At 45.7% G+C, this 18,811-nt stretch overlaps 2 protein-coding genes across 3 annotated transcripts in view; both read right to left on the minus strand.

Annotated features, from left to right (window-relative positions):
- The window catches only part of ppp1r1b (protein phosphatase 1, regulatory (inhibitor) subunit 1B), a 53,195-nt gene extending 47,589 nt beyond the window's left edge, over positions 1-5,606 (minus strand). Inside the window, exons 1-2 of the mRNA XM_086056735.1 lie at positions 5,573-5,606; positions 2,097-2,228 (exon numbers count right to left, since the gene is read on the minus strand). The gene's annotated coding sequence lies outside the window, so the exon portion shown is untranslated. The remainder of the gene's footprint in view (positions 1-2,096; positions 2,229-5,572) is intronic.
- Positions 5,607-6,115: 509 nt separating this feature from the next.
- On the minus strand, positions 6,116-17,738 carry cdk12 (cyclin dependent kinase 12). Of its 2 annotated transcripts, XM_086056731.1 has the most exons (15): positions 17,124-17,738; positions 15,786-17,025; positions 13,919-14,629; positions 13,067-13,246; positions 12,573-12,712; positions 12,328-12,498; positions 11,473-11,662; positions 11,330-11,386; positions 11,124-11,225; positions 10,937-11,014; positions 10,000-10,116; positions 9,788-9,919; positions 9,455-9,696; positions 8,861-9,247; positions 6,116-7,201 (listed from the first exon to the last, which is right to left on the minus strand). In XM_086056731.1, the coding sequence occupies exons 2-15, from the start codon at positions 16,925-16,927 to the stop codon at positions 6,870-6,872; spliced, it is 3,981 nt and encodes a 1,326-aa protein (XP_085912857.1). In that variant the 5' UTR covers positions 16,928-17,025; positions 17,124-17,738; the 3' UTR covers positions 6,116-6,869. The 2 variants fall into 2 exon arrangements, 1 of the variants encoding a protein (XP_085912857.1); XR_015090246.1 differs by lacking the exon at positions 6,116-7,201 and adding an exon at positions 7,622-8,533 and having other exon boundaries at positions 8,572-9,247; positions 15,786-17,738.
- Positions 17,739-18,811: the final 1,073 nt, after the last annotated feature.

An 18,811-nucleotide genomic window follows, 5' to 3' on the forward strand; every position in this document is an offset into this window, starting at 1 on the left:
GAGCTCTCACACACACAAACACGTACGCAAACACACTTCATCAGCCCGACTTCAAAAGCGACGGATAAATAAGTTAAGGACAAGTCTGATGGGGATGAATAAATAACACGAGGGAAGCAAGCAGGAAGCAGGAAGCAGGAAGGCAGTCGTATAGTGTCTCACGCGCACACAAAAGCACACGCGCACGAACACGAGCCCACGCTTCCAAACTCATTTAGCTCCATCTGATATCCAGCAGCACCACAAATGAGATGAAGGAATGTCGAATGTGCACGTGCAGCGTTGCCTCACAATACAGACTGACTACATGAAGCTCCTCCAGTCGCTTCAACATAGTTCCCGATGGCAACCACCTTGTGGAGGATAAAGAATATGTGCCCGTGAGTATTGTTATATTATCTGTTTACGTGTCACTCCAGGTTTGTGTTCGAATGTTCGTTGATGACCGATGCTATTCATTAGCTAGTGTGTAGCGTTTTGTATTGTTTGTTAGCATCAAGCTAAAAGGACTGCGCTTTGAAATGTACAAGGTGTAATTCTGTGTTTACAGTTTAGTTTGACAGTAAACTTTAACTGGGAGTGGCAATAAGCTTGAATCCTCTTTCTGGAAAACATGTCTAAAATTGTTAAAGTGGAAGTCAACCCAAAAATGTTCTATGCAAGCCCACTCGTCAAAACATGGCATTCTGATTGATATTGTGTTTGTGGAATATGAGTTAAGCAGTAAAATCCACCTGTTTTGCCACTTTTTGTCGACTGAAAATGACATCACAGTTGCTCAGGGCTCATATAACGGCCAATCACGGCTCAGCTTCGGAAAACAGGTGAGCCGTGATTGGTCGTTACCTGAGCCCTGAGCAACTGTGATGTCATTTTCAGTGGACAGAAGTGACAAAATGGCTGCCCCAAGAGAACGGATGCTGCTCAACTCATATTCCACAAACGCAATATTAATCAGAATGCCGTGTTTAGACAAGTGAAGGGGCAGAGAACATATTATTGCAAATTTTGGGGGGATTGAGCTCCACTTTTTGCTCCCAAGCCAAAGCAAAAACATTGTCGGCTTATGTCTCGAAAAAAATCGTTAGGCACTGTATTTAAAAAAAAAAAATAGACACTTAATGCTCAGGTATTGACAATGCATCACAAAAATAATGAGTGTGAATTATTATAGTCTCTACATGTGCCCAGTGATTGACTTGCGACCAGTCCAGGGTGCAATCTGGCTTTCGCCAAAAGTCAGTTGGGACAGGCTCAAGCTCCATGCAACCCTTAACAGGATAAATGGTTATAGACGCCATATCGAATTGTTGTGTGCGCGTGTGTGTGCGAAACTACAAGCTGGGCAACTTTTATTTTTTTTATAGATTTTTTTTAAGAGGGGCGAACAGGGCGTGAGTGTGAACACACGTATGCAAATGATGCGGTTATTATTGTGTTGCTCATCAAGCAGGGCGCAACGCGGACATTAATAGGCTGATGAATATGCATGCAGAATTTGTTAATTAAGCTAATTATTCCGCCGAAAAATGCATTCGTCTTCCAAGGACATCTTCCCCAGGATTCCAACCTGCTCCGCTCATTAGTCATGCGATAGTTTACACCGGGCGGCGGGACAAGAGGTGGCACAGGGAGGGGCCACGCCGTCGGGGGTGTTGGGGGGGGGTGACGCGGACACAATATAAGGTCACCGCGGCTTTGAAGGCACCTCGAGGAACGCGGCGAGAACCCCTGAAAGGCGTATAATGGCGTTCTGATGGCGCACTGGCCATTCATCAGCCCCTCAAAAAAAGTGAGAGGTCAGCGAGGAAGACAAAAAAAAAAAAAAAAAAAGCGGTGCGTTCGCTTGCAGTCGGACGTGCCAGACGTTCGCGCCCGCTAATTCCCCCCTCTTCGCTGCTTTTCCTCTAATTGCTTATTAAAACCCTCTTAAATGAACTTTTTGTGCCAACTTTCCAACACATTAATTAATTGTTGTAGCCAATTAAGTGTCGCTGCGCAAATGAGCTTCAGCACAAATGGTCCTGCAGGGCCCGTCGACATCCCACACACCCCCACCCCGACACACACACACACAGCTAATCACGCAGACTCACCAGCACCACCCTCCATGGCTGCCTGGGTTCCCATCAGCCCCTCTGCCTTAAAGCGACAACGTCTGCACGGGAAGTAGGAGAGGAAGGCGATGAGGCCTGGTAGAAGTGCTGCGTCATGCCGAGACTTTGACTCTGGAAATGTCGGAAAGAGATTAAAAAGGAATCAGTGGCCATTTATCACTTAAAGACTTAAGGTCATTATGCGATGAATTATGAGATTTCTAGGTAGAGTGCATACTGTGCTTGTCAAAATGGTAGAGTGATCTATATGATATCATATACCAGCGATATCAAAATAGAAACATGATACAGCGATTGTATTAGATATTTTGGCCAATCATCGATGATACTGATAATGTCACAATATGGCAATTTTGTGCAACAGCTGAAGAGAAAACGTTTTTTTAAGTGCAATGCATCATGGGTTTGCTAGCAAAATGGTATCTTTTCCAAAAATATGACATAACTCACTATACAATACTATTATGATATTTTGCTAACCATTGATAATACGTTTGTTACGTCGATAACTGAAGATGGGAATCGCATTTTTAGGAAAATAGTACAATGCATCACGGGATTGCTTGCAGAATTTTACTTGAGTAACTCACAATATGATACCATCATGAAATTTTGCATATTTTGTAATATCTGTGACTGAGTGTGTGTGGCCTTAAAAGGTGGGGCCTGGACATGACCTTGGATATCCTGCTGGTACTGCTAATATCATTCATGACACGGCAATAGGCCTTTTGACAAGTAATTAGAAATACAGAGTAACTCACAGTACCGCGTTATGACGATATTTTGCATATAAAAAGCATGATACAGTAATTGTACGATAGTCACAGTACCAAAAATTCACGTATTTCAAGGAGACAACCAAAATTGCATCAATAGCTCTCAGTAGGCAACTTCCCGGATGGTAAATCTGCCACAACATCTCAGACAGACTTGGATTTATTCCAAAAAGCAGGAAGCCCTTATCCCGGATTTCGCTCGTCTTCTCCTGACCCGCCGCCTGTGACATCAGCGCACATCTGCACCTCCTAAAAACTCCCAGTGTGGCCTCGCTGCCGCGGAGCGATGGCAAAATAATAATGAGTATGTGCGTGTGTGTGTGTGTGTGTGTGTTGAGGCAGACGCTTCTCTCAAGCAAAACTATAAAGTGCGGAGCGAAGTGAGACGCCGTTAGGGCGTCTATAAAACACACAGTGTGACTCGCCGTAAAGAATATTTCACTGCTGGGAATCATGGCAGACATTTTTAAGGGGGATAGATCACATCTATAAAGTGTCTAACTTTGAACATAATTATCGATACAGATAGACAGACGGAGGGATGAACAGTGGATGAAAAGATTGACGGGTAGATGGACAGATAGAGTATATGGATGGACTGCCGGTAGGTCGGATGGATTTACAAACAGAAAGATGGATAAATGGGCGGATGAACAGATTAAATTGATAGATTGGGCAGATGGACACACACAGACAGACAGGTAGACAGGAGACAGATGATTGAATGACAGAAAGACTGATAGAATTATCGACAGACGGATGGCCAGACGGACAGATGGATGGACAGGCTAACTGACAGATATGTAGGGGACAGAAGGACACACAAATGGAAAGGCAAGAGAGCTGGACGAGTGGACGGACAGACAGACAGATAGATAGATAGATAGATAGATAGATAGATAGATAGATAGATAGATAGATAGATAGATAGATAGATAGATACATAGATAGATAGATAGATAGAATCTAAACTTTGACCTTGATCAATCGTAAATGCAGCGGTTGGGCACCGGTCTGCCGTCGTTTTTCAAAAGGTTTTTTGCCATGTTATAAATCACCTCGGGCCTTCTATCCTCCTGAGTGAGAGTTTGCCGCCAAATGAAATGCGCTCGCTGTCCAACCTCGCATTGTTTGCCGTGGCAACATGAAGAACGACCGCGGAGATTGCCGCTAAACGCCATCCATAGCTTTAGCCGTTAGCCTTTTGTTCGGCGTCAGCTTTTTAACGAATCGCGCCAATCATCTTAGGTGGCGAACACATTTGGGTCAACGAGGGAGTTGATTCCATTGAAAGCGGGACACTTGACAGACCACCGCTATTGTTTGTCAAGCCGGCCGACAATCACTCAAAATGGAGACCGCGTTCCATTACCATGTCGCCTGTCTGCGGAATGGCAACAACATGCTCCAGTGTGGCAAGCGTGGCACGTTTATGGGCATCCCCCCCCCCCCCCCCCCCCCCCCATAAGGTGCCCTTCTGATTGATGGCACATGCCTCCTCGTCCTCGCCCTACTGATTTATTCGCCCGGTCTCTGTGACTTGGCACTGGCAGTGGCCACTCCTCCCTACGGGCACATTCACTATTATTCCCGGTCCCGGCGGGTGAAGGCATCAGACAGAAACATACACAATAGTCATGCACGCGTGCACAGCTGCATACACACGTAGTCTGGTGTCACATGCGCACACGCACACACACAGTGTGCTGGTGCTGGAGGGCAGGTGAGCTACTCAATGAATGCATCTTCACCCAGAGGCCTCAGCTGCACTCTTTGGGCCAAGAGGGCTAAGCGTCTCTGTTAGCCTGCCAAGTGAGGAGCTGGTCGGTGTGTGCGTGAGGCCAATCCCCACACACACACACGTACACACACACACACACGTGTGCACACAGCCAGAGTGCATGCAGCTGTCAGGCTTGCCGATCAGCAGTTTATGATGCTTGTCTGCCTGTCAGGAGCTCCATAAAGAGATCAAACCCAGGTTGCAATTCAGAAACAATGCTATTTTGTGCTTTTAAAAACAGTCATTAACGTCACTTAGCAATATTTTTATGAATTCTGAAACGTTCTAATTTTCAGTGTCAATATAAAATGCCATGTCAGATGGATAGTTTCGTGTTTCACTGAAGGAAACGCCAAAAGAACAAACCGGCAAGGTGATTGGACAAATGTTTTGTCAGTCTTCAGCTCTAGCCAATCAGATTGAGACAAGACAAGGCGGGCCGTACCTGCAGCAGCAAAGTAGCCACCGTCTTTGTTGACAGTCTCTCGTTGTCAAAGGAAACAAAACATGAAAACCAAAAGAATGTCTTTAAAATGAGATATACTACCCCTACCAAGTTTAAAACAACAACAAACAAAAGTGTAATACTTTTAAAGCGTTGTGAAAACGGATATCAGACGGAGCTGATTGGTCCACACTCTCGCATGGCCACCATAAAGCAGTGTTTTTCAAACTTTTTTGAGTTAAGGCACATTTTCTTTCATTGAAAAAAATCCCACGGCAAACCACCAGCTGAAATTGTGAAAAAAAGCTTATTTTAACAATCTAAGTGTTATATTGTTTATATTAGCGTTTTTAACATTGAATAATGATGTTATATTATAATGTCTTGAATAGGAATTGAATAAACACAAAGAAAAAGGTGTTTTATAATGTTTCATATTGATACTTACTCAGTGTGAAACATGGGCCTGTTTGGATAAACATGCATTACTAATTCGCTTGTCTCTAAACGTAGACAATTAGCTACCTGCTGCTGCTGCTGCTGCCTACTGGTATGGAAGAGTACTACAATGTAGTAACTGCATGATTACCCTGCCAGGCGCTAGACTGCACAAGCACAAAAAAATGGATAATTTCCCACGGCTGACAAGACCTCGTGGCACACCAGAGTGCCCCGGCACAGTGTTTGAAAAACACTGCCATAAAATATACTACTTTTTTAATCAGTAAGATATACAGAACTGAAGTGCAGTCAGAGTAATTAATGACTAGTTTTACATATTTTCCTAATTCATCTAAAGAAAAACAACAACTGATTTTGTTTCTGTAAATGACTTCTTTGGTTATTAGTTTACAACAACTTGCTGAGACAGAGTCCAAAATATGCAGTTAGTTATCAAACTTAAATCATAAAGTTTTAAACAACAACCATAGTAAGTCTTTTAGAGGTGACCCACATTGTTCAGTTTAGATTCCAAAAAGTACACACTTCAACCGGTCGCATAGCTTCCTTTAATAAACTCAACAAACAAAACATATATTACAAAATATTTGCTTTCCTCTTAGACACATGAAATGTACTCATTTGAAGAGAACCGTGGACCATTATTAGAATGATTTTCTTTCTTTAGAAAATAACTGCACGAAAAGAAAAAAAGAGAAACATTTTGCACACATTCACACAGGGAAGTAAATAGAGGATTCTGGATGCCCTCCAGGAAAAGCGCTGAAAGTCTGTTTTGTGCGACTAAACTTCATACTCCACCAAGCAGAAATGCATGTTGCTGAGCGACTGATTTTATGTTTTAAAGAGCAGAGGATGAGCATAATGGGCTATATTAATAAGGCTTGTCACAACACTGAGTTTACTGTTGTTTTTTTTAATTGATGGCAAGTACAGAGCAGCATCTGAGAAAAAGAAAACAAAAAAAAGCATCCAGCCTTGCAGTGAGCACCATCCAGCATTCAGGCAGAAGAGGAGGGCACTAAGCAAAGCGTCTTTGCTGAATAACTGCCTCACTTCCAGTGGCAGACAAATGCAAAACCTGCATAACAATCACTTTTTAAAATAAATCAACCTAGCAGAACGAAAACACTTCCATCATATAATCCCAAAAGTCCCTTTTTCCCCCCAGATGATCTAACATTCACTTCCTGTGTGTCTTCTCTCAGCTATGGAACTCATTTGGGGGGGGGGGGGGGGGGGGAGGGTGGTGCCCCGAAGCCCGGGTGACCAAAAGTAGGGGCTCAGTGTGTTGTCCCATGGGAAAACCGGAGGTCCTGGTCCTTGAGGAACTGTGCTGCGTTAGAAGAATCACCTTCAAGATGGGACGGGGCCTCCGCTGCGGGCGGCGGAGCCTTGGCTGAGCCCTCCGTGTCGGGCGACAGCTCCTCTCCATCCGAAGGGGCCCCGACGTCCGAGATGAGCTGGAGGAGGGCGGCCGCCATTTCCGATGTGCTGATGTCCTGGCTCAGGCAGGGGGTCCCGGCGGCAGGGGGCAGCCCCGGAGGAGAGGGTGGACGCTGGTTGCCAGGTGGGGGCGCGGGGCAGGTGGTGAAGGGCTTCCTTTTAGGTACATCTGGAGAGGACATCATACGTTAGCCATCAGTCATGGTTTGTTTTAGGATGCAAGGGCACGATGTAGTTCCTACCTTGACCACAAGAGGGAGCCATTCAAATGGATTACAACATGCATTACAACTTGTTAGCTTGAAAATTCTGAGTGAGCACCATTTTAAAAATACTGAAACTATTTTTTTTTAAGCAGCAAGGTGGGGAATGGGTGGGATGGAGGGATTAGCATGGACAGGATGACCACAATTGCAAGAAAGTTGCAGCACCCTCAAGACCAAATAAAACAGTTACTGCTGTCTTAAGTATCGACTTTTCAATGAAATGGCTAACCACATTCATCCTTGTTGAATCCGTGTTGAGAGAAAAAAAGTCAAAATGGTGTGTGGTAAAATAAAAGTAAAAAGAAGCACATGCAGGTAAGGTCTAAAGATTGAAAACATTTATTTCCACTTGATAACTTATGAGCATGTAAAAAGGCGGACATGACAGTCTGAAACTTGCTGCTGCTGAGAGGTGGTGGGGGGAAAACGTGATACAGAACCAATGAGTGTGGAGAAACAAGGAAAAGCGGGAAAACGTGAGAGGAGGGACGGGGATGAAAAAGGTGGACTTCTTTTACTTTCTACAAATGAATGACACTCGACTTTGTGGTGCTTTTATTGTGTACACCAGCCGGCTATATCCATATGCAGCAAACCGTCACCCCGGTAACATGAGGACACTTTTTTTTATATATATATACACATTTGGGGACAGAAAATTTGAAATTTGAAGGAGTTTAAAAGAGGACTAAATCATTTGGCCAATTAAAAATAATTATCTCTTTAATTTCATCAGAATATACTGTACAGTAATCCCCTGCATTACCGAGGTCACCATTTACAAAGTCACCTAGCAACGTTTTTTTTTTTACGGAAGCTACCCTGTTGTTACTTGCTGAAAAACTTTTGAGCGTATTTTTGCGCTCTTTCTTAACACTAAGGGCTGCCTGTAGCACACCGAGTGTCACAACTGGACAATCCCGAACCGATTACAATTGCCGACTCTCCGCGGCGTAACGGAAAAACTGCAAACTCTGGAGCTGTTTTGGGGGGAAAAAACTTTTCAATATGATAATACAAAGAGAGAAACCATCTTAGAACTAAAAGAAAGGAGTGTGCGTGGATATTTCTAAGGCTGTTGGCAATGATCGCCCCATTCATTGACTGCACTGTTTTCATTAGGAGGCACTCAAGTGTCATGTCTGACACTCAAGGAATCGTTAAGATACTTTTATGCCATTTTTAATTTAAAATTGTCCAAATGTAAGAGTAAATACTACCCTGTTTCTGTAGTCCTTCATGAAAGCCGACTGATTATGCGTGGTTTGACTGCATACAAACTGTGTTGGTCAGACTTGTTGGCGGCTGACTGGACGTCGCTTCCTGACTGGAAATGTAATTTTTTGGCATTAAAGATGGTGTGACAACATGGCCTTTTCATCTGTGATGTGGTAACGCTGATCAAAACAGAGCTCGGTCGCTATCCTCCAATAATAGCGGGGGATTACTGTATGATAATTCTGTTCAGAATTCGGAAGTAACAATACTTTTCCTTGTCCCACTGCCGTTCCCAGTGACGACCTCTCCCCGTGTCACCTCTTACAGACTAAAGCCAGACTTGCCCTTGCGCTCAGTAGTTGAGGCAGACGAAGCGCGCGTTAGGGCCTCCCCCGACTGGACGCCGTTGCTGCTCTCGTCGGCCTGCTCCTCGCCCTGCGGCTTCATGATGTGGCCCAGGATGAGCGCCAGCAGGTTGGCCTGCTCCTCCGGGAGATGCGCCGCATCCCCGGAGGCGGGCGACAGCTCGGGCGCCTCCGCGGCCGACGCGCCACCCGGGTGGTGGTCGGAGGCCTCGCTGAGCGCCGACAGCGACTGGCTGAGCGTCTCTGCGTTGGACAGGTTAAGGAGCTGGGAGACCTGCTGAAGGGAGAGGTCCGTCTGGCCTTGAAGGAGGTTGAGCAGCAGGGCCATCTCTGTCTGGTTCAGCTGCTCGGCGGCAGCTCCCAACGCTGGGCACACATGAGGAGAACCACAATCAACACAGGAATATTAAGTCTGACTTATTTCTCATCCAAAAGTGATAGAAAAAAAATAAATTATGAATCAGCCCACGACAGCAGTTTCAATCAACACGAAATTGCCCGCCCATTGAATCAAGATTTTACAGCGTCAAAGTATGACCCTTGAACACATCATTTCCTGCGGGAAATATTTACCTGACAAATCGTTGTCCTGAGCCGCAGCCGAGGGCGGCTTTCCCTGTGCAGGGGGAGGGGGTGGCGGCGGCGGGGGAGGCGGCGCTCCGGCCGGGCTGGTTTGCGGTCGACTGTTCTCTCCGCTCGAGGTGCCCGACATGTCCTTCCGGGGTGCTTTAGGGACCTCCTCGGGCAGCCCGCTCTGACGCGCACGCCGCCGCTTCTTGCTCCACAATTCGTGGCAATCTTGATGATGAGGAAGACTAAAAAGGTGGCGGGAAGAAAAAAAAAATAAAGCCCTCTGTTACAGAAGTGAAGCACTCAACTGAAAGACAACAATTCCAGTCTACTGACTCTGGCGGTGGCATGTTGTTGGGGTCCACGTCACACAGGAAGTCACTGTTGAGCGCCCCTTCCGACGTGCAGCGGCGCGAAGGGTCCAGGGTCAGCATTCGGTCCAGCAGGTCAAGGGCGGGAGTGGGCAAGCTGGAAAAGACGGGGAGACGTCTTTCAGCTGCACAATAGATGACCAATCGCGCTCAGGGTGAATTTAGACAAGGACGCACAAGGCAAATTCCTCCCGCAGTCGCCGCCGGTACTGCTTCTTGGGCTTCATGGTGTTGAAGAGGGGCAGCTTAATAACGTCAGGCCAGGCCGCAGGACAGGGGGAGCCACACAGCCGACTGCAAGGCACACACAAAGTTATTCAACAAACAGAACTCAAATATGGTGGATTCCATTTCAGACTCAAAACCAAGTAGAGCTCCCGACCTCAGCCATTCTCTACTTATTGGACTTGTGCTAGGCACAAGCGTTCGAAAAAAAAAAAAAACTAGACAGATTTTATTCCTAAAAAGTATATTCAATATTCTATGCAAAGTTTGAAAATTTTATGCGGATGGACAAGAAAACAAACAAGATTCAATTAAAATGTATTGTACATCGGTTAAATTGCACCTTCATAAATGTTTTTAAAAAAAGATGCATAGGTAAAGATGAAATGAAAATGTATTACACTTAAAACTTTAACAACTAAACTATATAGTAGTAGTAGAGCAGGGATGGTTAAGTGGCGGCCCTCTTTGAATCATTTTCAAGCAACTTTTTTCTTTTTACAAACTCAAGAAATACTTCCAAAAAGGCTGATTAATACCCAACATTTTCAAGTTACAAAATCAGTTCTTGCACTTAATGTTGGCCTCTTGTCAGAAGTTTTGTGCCATTCCTGAATGATATTTTTTATGCACTTTGCACTGGAAAAAAATAAATACAAATACAATATGCGGTTATTTTGCTGTTTGGTGCAATCCCTGTGTTGTTGGATTAACATAATGGATCTTTTATATATGCCTTGAAAAATATAATGTCAAAAATGAAATACATTAACAGCACATATTTTGTCCATCTTTAAAATGGCATTTTTGTCACACATCTGTTTAGGAAATGCCCGGCGACCTCCACCATTTAAGTTGCCCGTGTCCCTGCACCTTAAAATGACCCTACCTGATGAGCTCCAGTTGCAGGAGCTCCTGATTGGCTTGAAAGATTGGCTTCTTGGTGAACAGCTCTCCTAGAATGCACCTGAGCCACAACAGGCAGAGTTAGTCAAAAAAGATAGTCAAAAGTGACTATAGGCCACACAGAAAGATAAGCGCTCCCATGAGGATTTTTTCATTGACTTTACACTCACCCACAACTCCACACATCGATGGCTGGAGAGTACCTCTCCTCGCCCAGCAGCAGCTCAGGGGGGCGATACCACAGTGTGATGACTTTGTTAGTGTAAGGCCGACTGAAAGCATAGAAAGAGTCAAAAAGAGTAACAGTGACATCTAGTGGCGAGTCGATGTTACAAAAGGGGAAACTGCCAATGTCACATTGAAGTTTGATTATTACCTCTCTTCTGAATTATAAAGGCGAGCCAAACCAAAGTCAGCCAGTTTAATCTGACCTCTAGAAGAAACACATGAGCACATCTCATATTGGGAACATGTGACAAAACTTCTCCGCACTGAAGCGGCTTCTTGTGCGAGTTGTACCTGTTGTTGAGCAGTATGTTGGAGCACTTGATGTCGCGGTGCAGGAAATTGTTCTTGTGGCAGTAGTCCAGGCCCTCCATCAGCTGACGCATGAAGCTGCGGATGTGCTCATGCGAGAACTGGACCATGCCCGACTCCAGCAGGCCCATGAGGTCGTGGTCCATGTACTCGAAGACCAGGTAAAATGCTCCTAGGTTTGTTTTTAAATAAAAACAAAAACAATGTAGTAGTTAGTACGTCTGCCTGTGTGGAGTTTACATATTCTCCTGATGGTGGAGGTTTGCTTTTGCTTCCCTCCTGGTGAAACTACCAACACCTTGTGTAGTCTAATTTGCCGTTACAATTTCCCTGTATTCCCCAACGTTTGCGTGTAAATGGCAAAAGGTGAGTTAAATTATCCATTTTGGTTCAGAGCTCGTGTGCATATTTGCTTACCCATGTGTGCCGTCACGCCACTTTGTGCTAGTGTGTTATTTAGGCTAGTAAATGCTAGCTAATGCTATTGATGAGCTTCATTTTAAGGTGCTTTGTGTGAAATAATTGAACTACTGAATACAGTCATTTATGTAAAATGGCCTCGGGATTGTGTATAAGCTAAATGCATATTGCTGGTGCTTTATGATCATCTCCGTTTAACTCTTATTTAAATTTATGCTAACATGATGCATTTTTTTCCTGCTCTTTTGTGTGCTGAAAGTCAGCTACTCGCTCCATTTCACACACAAACACACACAGATCCTGACCTTTGGACACCAAAGCACTCGGCAAACTGATCTTATCTTTGACAGCAACCTCTAAATCTTTGAGCCAAAAACTTTGAAAGGGCAAGTGACACAGCAGTTTCCAGCCGCTTACCTTTGTCCTTTTTAAAGTCAAGTGCATCCTGCTTGTCGGTGACGATCTCCTTCATATTGACGACGCTGCAGTGTTTGAGCTGCCGCAGGATCTTGATCTCCCGGATGGCCGTGATGGGGAAGCCCTCCTTCTCGTTGTCCAGGCGTACTTTCTTCAGGGCCACCAGCTCGCCTGGCGACAAGCGTGTGTGGCAATCACGACACGGTGTATGTCATTGTGAGCGGAGCTGACGCCGACGGGCTTACCCGTGTCTTTGTCCTTGGCCTTGTACACCTGGCCGTAGGTGCCCTCTCCGATGATGCCGATGATGTCAAACTTATCGACGCATCGCTTGCCCCAGTCGCTCTTGGTGTGTTTGCGCTCGCCATAGCGAGGGCAACAAATCCTGCGGGCATTAGAAAAAAAAACAAAAAAAACAATGGTTTGACAAAATCCTGGCCTCTATATGGAACAAAATTCAAATACTGTGCTAATAAAATCAAATAGAAATCGACCACAATTTGCCAGAAAAACAGTAATACTTTTCTTATTATAAGATCATGTGAAACTTCAATGGCAACTTAAATGGCATTCATAAGAGTGGTAATGTGATTATTTTGTCACTAGATTCACCACTGTGGGCAAGCCTGAAAATCTTGAGGCAATGTAGTGACAGAGGATGACAAAAAAACAAAAAAAAGAAAGAAAACAAAAAAAAGAAGAAAAGCCGCTTCATCGATATTACAAGTAAGAAACTCACTTTGGTCTCTTTTTAAGGGCGGGCAGGGGGAGCGACAATCCCTGATGAGCAGCCAACTGGAGGGGTGAGGAGTCGCCGCCAGGCAGGGTGGGCGGCAGCGGGAGGTCGATGATTGACGGCCGGCTACGGGTTTCCTTCTCCTTCCTGGACCCTCGCTGAGGATAAGTGGACTTCTTTGGGCTGAGCACGGAAAGAGGAAAGAATTGTTTTGTCCAGGGACTGCAGAAACCAGCAGCTATATTCATAACTATATCGATGAAACACTACAACATAATATTAATGTATGCCCTACTGTTGTCAGGCCTTATAGTCCAGGGCAATTTTTCCCCTCAACATTTTTTGCCGAAATACGACTAATTTCTTGATTTCAGGTACCAGCATTTATTCATACCAACACCATAAAATCGATCTTACTGTAGCTAACGCAACAAAATGAACTACAAACTGTTATTTCTTGTTTACTAGACTACAATATTGTTTCCATCGTTGAACAGGATATTGAAGGATTAAACTGTCATTATTAAGGATAATTGAGGCTGCCGTTCAGGGCAAATTACAAAAAACATAAGTTAAGAAGCAAATAGACAAGAAATTGCAGGCTTGCCTGAAAAATAATCAATTGGCAGATTCAATATCAATCTGAGCTGGAGTGCCATTTTATGTCATAACCTAAAGTTTGACATATGCTGGAGTATGCCAAATAGTATCTTACTGCATTAAACCAACGGTAGCGTTTACCTGTGGAATTTGGTGCATGTTTTTATATTCACCATGACTATAGCATCATTCTGCCCGTATGGTTTCTAAAATGGCAATTAAACTTGATTTAAGGCTGTTCTGGGTGCTCCTCACCTGTGCTGAGAGTTTACCAGCAACATGGGGGGCAAAGGCAGGGGCGGCAGAGTGGAAGTCTTGTGGAGTGGCGTCGGTCGCGCAGGACTCCGCGCGGGGATGGACGCAGGCGATTTGGCCGGAGCCGTGGGGGCGGGAGGCGGAACGTTGGCGTCGACCTGCTGGGGCTTGGGTGGCGGCGGCGGCGGTGGAGTTGGGGAGGTTGAACCCAGGGCCTCAGTGGGTGACGGTTCAGGGGGAGCAGCTGGAGAGAAGGTGGCGGAAGCCGAGGGTATGGGAGCAGCAACTGGTTCTTCCAACATCGGTGCTTCCTGTGGTGACTGCACCGAAGGCGGAGGCTGAGATTCTTTTTCTCCAGAGTCTTTTTCCTGTTGCGGCTCCTCCAGTTTAGGTCGTGAGGAGGACGAAGAAGTGGCTGAGGATGAAGGTGCTGCGGGTTTCTGTGCGGCGGGGGAGGCGGCGCCGCTACTGCAGGCACGAGCCGCCGCCGCCTCGGCAGCCTGCCGCTCCTTCTTCCTGCGGCTCAGCTCGGCGCCCAGGCTGGAGTTGAGCGGCAGGCGGGTGGCAGGAGGCGAGCGGCTGCTGTAGGAGCCGGCACTCAAGGCCCCGGCCGAGGGGCCGTGCCGCTTGCTGCGGGAACGGGACGAAGAGCGATGGGAGGAGGAGGAGGAGAAGAACAGAGGGGATCGACTCCTGGAACGGCCGGAGCGTCTAAAAGGAAAGTTTGGGAAAATTATTAAATGAATAAAGAAGCTTTACATTGGCTGTTGTTCAAGTCATTATGAAACATGTTTGGAAAGTTGTCAATCAACATCGTATTGTTGGTAGAAGCCGTCACTGAGCTCGATGACTTCCCTTGTCAAAAAAAAAAAAAAGGGCTCTTTTAGGAACTTTTCACATATTGATATGCAAAACGCGCTTAAGAATGGTAAATTAATTTCATAGCAACGTGACAAGATTTCCACCAAAATTACTGTTCAGATGTTAAGTCTGGTTGGAATGGCCACTTCATCCTGAGTAGAACACACTATGAATTTTGAAAATAGTCTGGGGGGGAAAAAAAAGCCCTTTTTGGGAAACATTTTTGAGTGATATCACCTACAAAAAAAAGTGTGCTCCTTCAAAAATAGAGTACAACTGCTTAACTTCATTATTTCTCAAGGTAGCTCCTCGACCTTATTTGCCCATTACTTGCGGAACCCTTTCTACCATTGGCTGACAAGTTTCATCTGAAAAATAATCCACCGATGGACTAGTCCAGGCCTAAATTCCAAGGGGTTCTTCAAATTGAGGCGTCAAAATTAACCAGGACATTTCAAACAGTCACTTGCCCTAAAAACTCAACATAAAATAGCATGAACGGAACATTATTCTTGATAAGAGCAGTGAGGCCCGTGCAACAGGTCAAGTACTTTATCAAGTGATTTCTCTTGAATTTGTTTGAGGATAGAGGCATTTGAAGTGCTCATTCCATGCCCCCCTGCCCCCAACTAAAAGGTGGCAACCACTTTTCTGTTGCGAATAACACTGTCTTGAAATTAATTTCACAACCGTGAGAGTTGCCGTGTCTACAATTGTTGAAGCAAATACGACAGACTCGCTACCAAGGCAGATAACTAGCATTGGTAACATCAGTCAATTTCCTGATGACAGCAGAAACGTCGCTACAATTTTTTTTAGAAAAACGCGCAAAGGTATTTATTTATAACTTTGGCGCCATCTAGCGACATCTACATGCAATTCCAAATTACTTTTAGTGTCAAGCTCATCTGCTGCCCTAGTGAGGATCAGCACTATGGCTGTGCTGACAGGAAAAACTAAACAAAACAGAATCTCTGCTGGGGACAATAACTGAAGACATGCTTACCGAGACACGGGGCTGGGGCTGGGGCTGGTGCTGGAGGAGCGTCGGGCCGCGTAGGGGCTGATGGAGCGCCTCCTAGAGTAGGGACTGCTGTCCCGCTCGAAGCTGGACGATCTGTGCCTGCTGCCGTAGGGGCTGTCCGATCTCTGCCTGCTGCGCCGGCTCATGTCCCCGTAGGGACTTGCTGGACACTGCTGGGTCGGCTTGCGTCTAGAGTAGCCGTCGTCCACCATTTGACCACCCATGGGGCTCTCTCCCCTCCTGGGACTGGGCGACAGAGCGGCACTGGCGGCTTTCCTGCGAGGACTACCTCGGCTCGATTTGCCTTTGGGGCTTGATTTGTTGCTCTTGGAGGACTTGCGGTGGCTCCGGTCTCCGCGGACCTTCTGCGAGTCGCTGTGAGCGCCTTCTAGCCGGGCCTCTCGCCTCTGCTGCTTCTCTTTGCGCGATTTGCCGGAGCGACCGCTCTCCTTGCTGCGAGATGAAGACGCAGAGGATGTGGCACTACCTATGCTAACCATGGGGTGCATCTGGGAGAACATAGGATCTCCTCTCTTAAAGTCAACCTCCTGCTGGATGTGACGCTTGGATGGGCCAGATGATACCAGTTTCTCCTTGCCGGCACCGGAAGCACTTTTGTCACGGTCCTTGCTACTTTTTTTCTTGTAGCCGCGTTCCCCATTACCAGGGTCTCGAACTTTATTGGGGTCCTTGGACTTTTTCCGGGAGTGTCTGTGGCTCTTACTCTCGCGGGTGGGCTCTTCCCTGATGAATTCGGGTGAGGGCTCGAGGCGCTCCATCAACACCACCCTTTCGGGCAATTTGGCGCCCGGTGGGTCCAGGAAGGTATCAGAGTCAGAGCTGATATCGTCATACTCCACCAGAGGCTTAATCAGAACGCTAGGAGGCGCCGTGCGGCCCAGGGATATATATTCGGGAATCGTCGGTGGTACCGCTGGCGATTCCCGAACTTTGGCCGATTTGTGTCGTTTACGCTTTGACGAGGCCATTAGAGATTTGCAGTGCAACTTGCCGTCTTTGCTGGTCATGTCCCCCGCAGCTGTGTGGAGGGCGGCGTGGGCCAAGCCGCCGATGCTTGACTCCGGCTTCCTCTTGGTCCCATGGTGTCGGTCCGACCCAGGCATCCCTCAAGCCGGCGTCGGTACCACCTCTCCCGCGGCTAGGCCTTGGCGGTCCAAGCAACTCATTAACCGCCGATTCAAGTACAAATTCTCAAGTGTTCCTAAGCAAACAAGAATAAACAAAAACAAAAAAAAACAAAAATCAACGCACTAGGCCGCGAACGTCCCGTCGGCCTCCTCAGTCAATGCCGATTCATACCCCTCGTAGTGTCGTCCAAACTCGACAAAACTGAGGAATATCCCTCCGTTGTTCTCCGGGGAAGCACAATATTCACTTCGAGCGAGTCCGTAAACGACGTTTTCCTGCCAAACGTTGGAGCATTGTGCTGTCGTCTCGCAGTCTCAACTTAGCTAGCACAGCTAGCTAACGCTGGGCCAGCTAGCGAGTTGGGCCGTGGAAAAAGAAAAAAGTCTCCTTTGTCAAAGCTGTCCTTGTCCGGTGCCAAGTTAGGGAAAAGGTGATTTGGTTCCACAGAATTACGGTCTTAGCGTTCACAAGCTAGCAAATGCCTTCACTTTAAAAGACGCTCATCTCTCGAACAAAATGAAAACTTGACCCGGTTGATGCTGTTTGAATGTTCCCTTTAATGTAAGCTTTATCCCCTTTTAAATTCAATATTGATACGAAATCATAGTTTTTTCGTGTGCAATAGATGTTCCAGTTTACTATCAATGGCTCTGGAAATCAACCAGGCCTATATTTAGGGCGATGCTAATGGATTTAATAACATCCACAGCCCTAGCCGCAGGAGACTACAAACGCCATTGTGGCTCCTGTGACTAGCAACTTCTGCGCACGACTGATTGGACCGGAACTCGGCTCGGTGTCAATCAAGGACCCATCCCAGCGACAGCCAATCATGTCTAAGGACCCGCCTACTTTTCCGGGGCCAGTGACAGTTTGAAGATGCCCATTTTTGGATGCGGAATCCAAAATAAGATAAAACGCAGAAACTGTAAATTAAAGAAGGTAAATGTGCAATGTATGCATTTTATTGTACTTTGTTTCATTTTATTGTATTAAAGTTTAATCGGAAAAACACAATGTAATTTCCACAACAGAACACCCGTTCCTATTAATCCTCACAAATGTACGGCATGAATTATTTACCGATTTAAAAATGAATTATTTGTAAATTAGATATTTATGAATATCGTCGACAATCAAAAATCAAAGTTTTTAATCGGTGAAGGGGGATTAAAAAGCACAGAGTGACGCTAAAATGACGAGCGGAAGCTGTGACGGTGGGCGCGGTCTGAGGGAAAATGAGAAAACAACGTCTCCCACGGCAATAAAAAAAAAGTTCCAAAGAACGTTTGAGGGGAAGAATAAATAGTTAGAATCAAGCCACCAAGTATGCAACCGTTCAAAGACGTCATTCGTGAATCAAACACGTGTCTACGTCATCGATAAGAGCAAAATCGAAGAGTATGACGAAATGATTGCTGATTGGCTATGCGGGGCGTGTTGTAGTAGAAATGAGGAAGTGGCGTCTCCGACGCACGCATTGATAAATACGAAGTCCGTGCTACCCCGGCAATAATAACATTTCCAAATAAGGATGATGTGAAAGAAAGTTGTACAGTGTTTGTCATTGTGGGAAAATTACGTTAAGGCCCTAATTTTTTGTATGGAACGTGCGCTATTGTTGCGCATATGTGTGAATTAAACGTCATCGTTTGACGACTGTGTAAGGATGAACATTGGCATGTTTTAATGAATTTTTGGTATACGAAATGTTTATACGACCCACCTGTTTTTCAAGGACGTTACAAGTTTAAGGAAGTATTTTTTTTAAATCAAAAGTGAAATAAAACAAAGAAACTGTAAATTAAAAGAGTTAACTGTGCTTTTTAAGTTGAACAAGCAAGCTATAACCAAGCTAT

Source organism: Filicampus tigris, chromosome 16 (genome assembly GCF_054856515.1).
Source record: "Filicampus tigris isolate MCC_2025a chromosome 16, RoL_Ftig_1.0, whole genome shotgun sequence".
Lineage (NCBI taxonomy): Eukaryota > Metazoa > Chordata > Actinopteri > Syngnathiformes > Syngnathidae > Filicampus > Filicampus tigris.

What these genes read in the sequence shown, in the direction of transcription:
- cdk12 (XM_086056731.1), bottom strand. Translation starts at nt 16,927, where the DNA reads ATGCCTGGGTCGGACCGACACCATGGGACCAAGAGGAAGCCGGAGTCA. An exon ending in GCCCTTAAAAAGAGACCAAA is followed by an intron (nt 12,713 to 13,066) that starts GTGAGTTTCTTA and finishes TAATGCCCGCAG; the next exon opens with GATTTGTTGCCCTCGCTATG. An exon ending in AACAACATGCCACCGCCAGA is followed by an intron (nt 9,697 to 9,787) that starts GTCAGTAGACTG and finishes CCACCTTTTTAG; the next exon opens with TCTTCCTCATCATCAAGATT.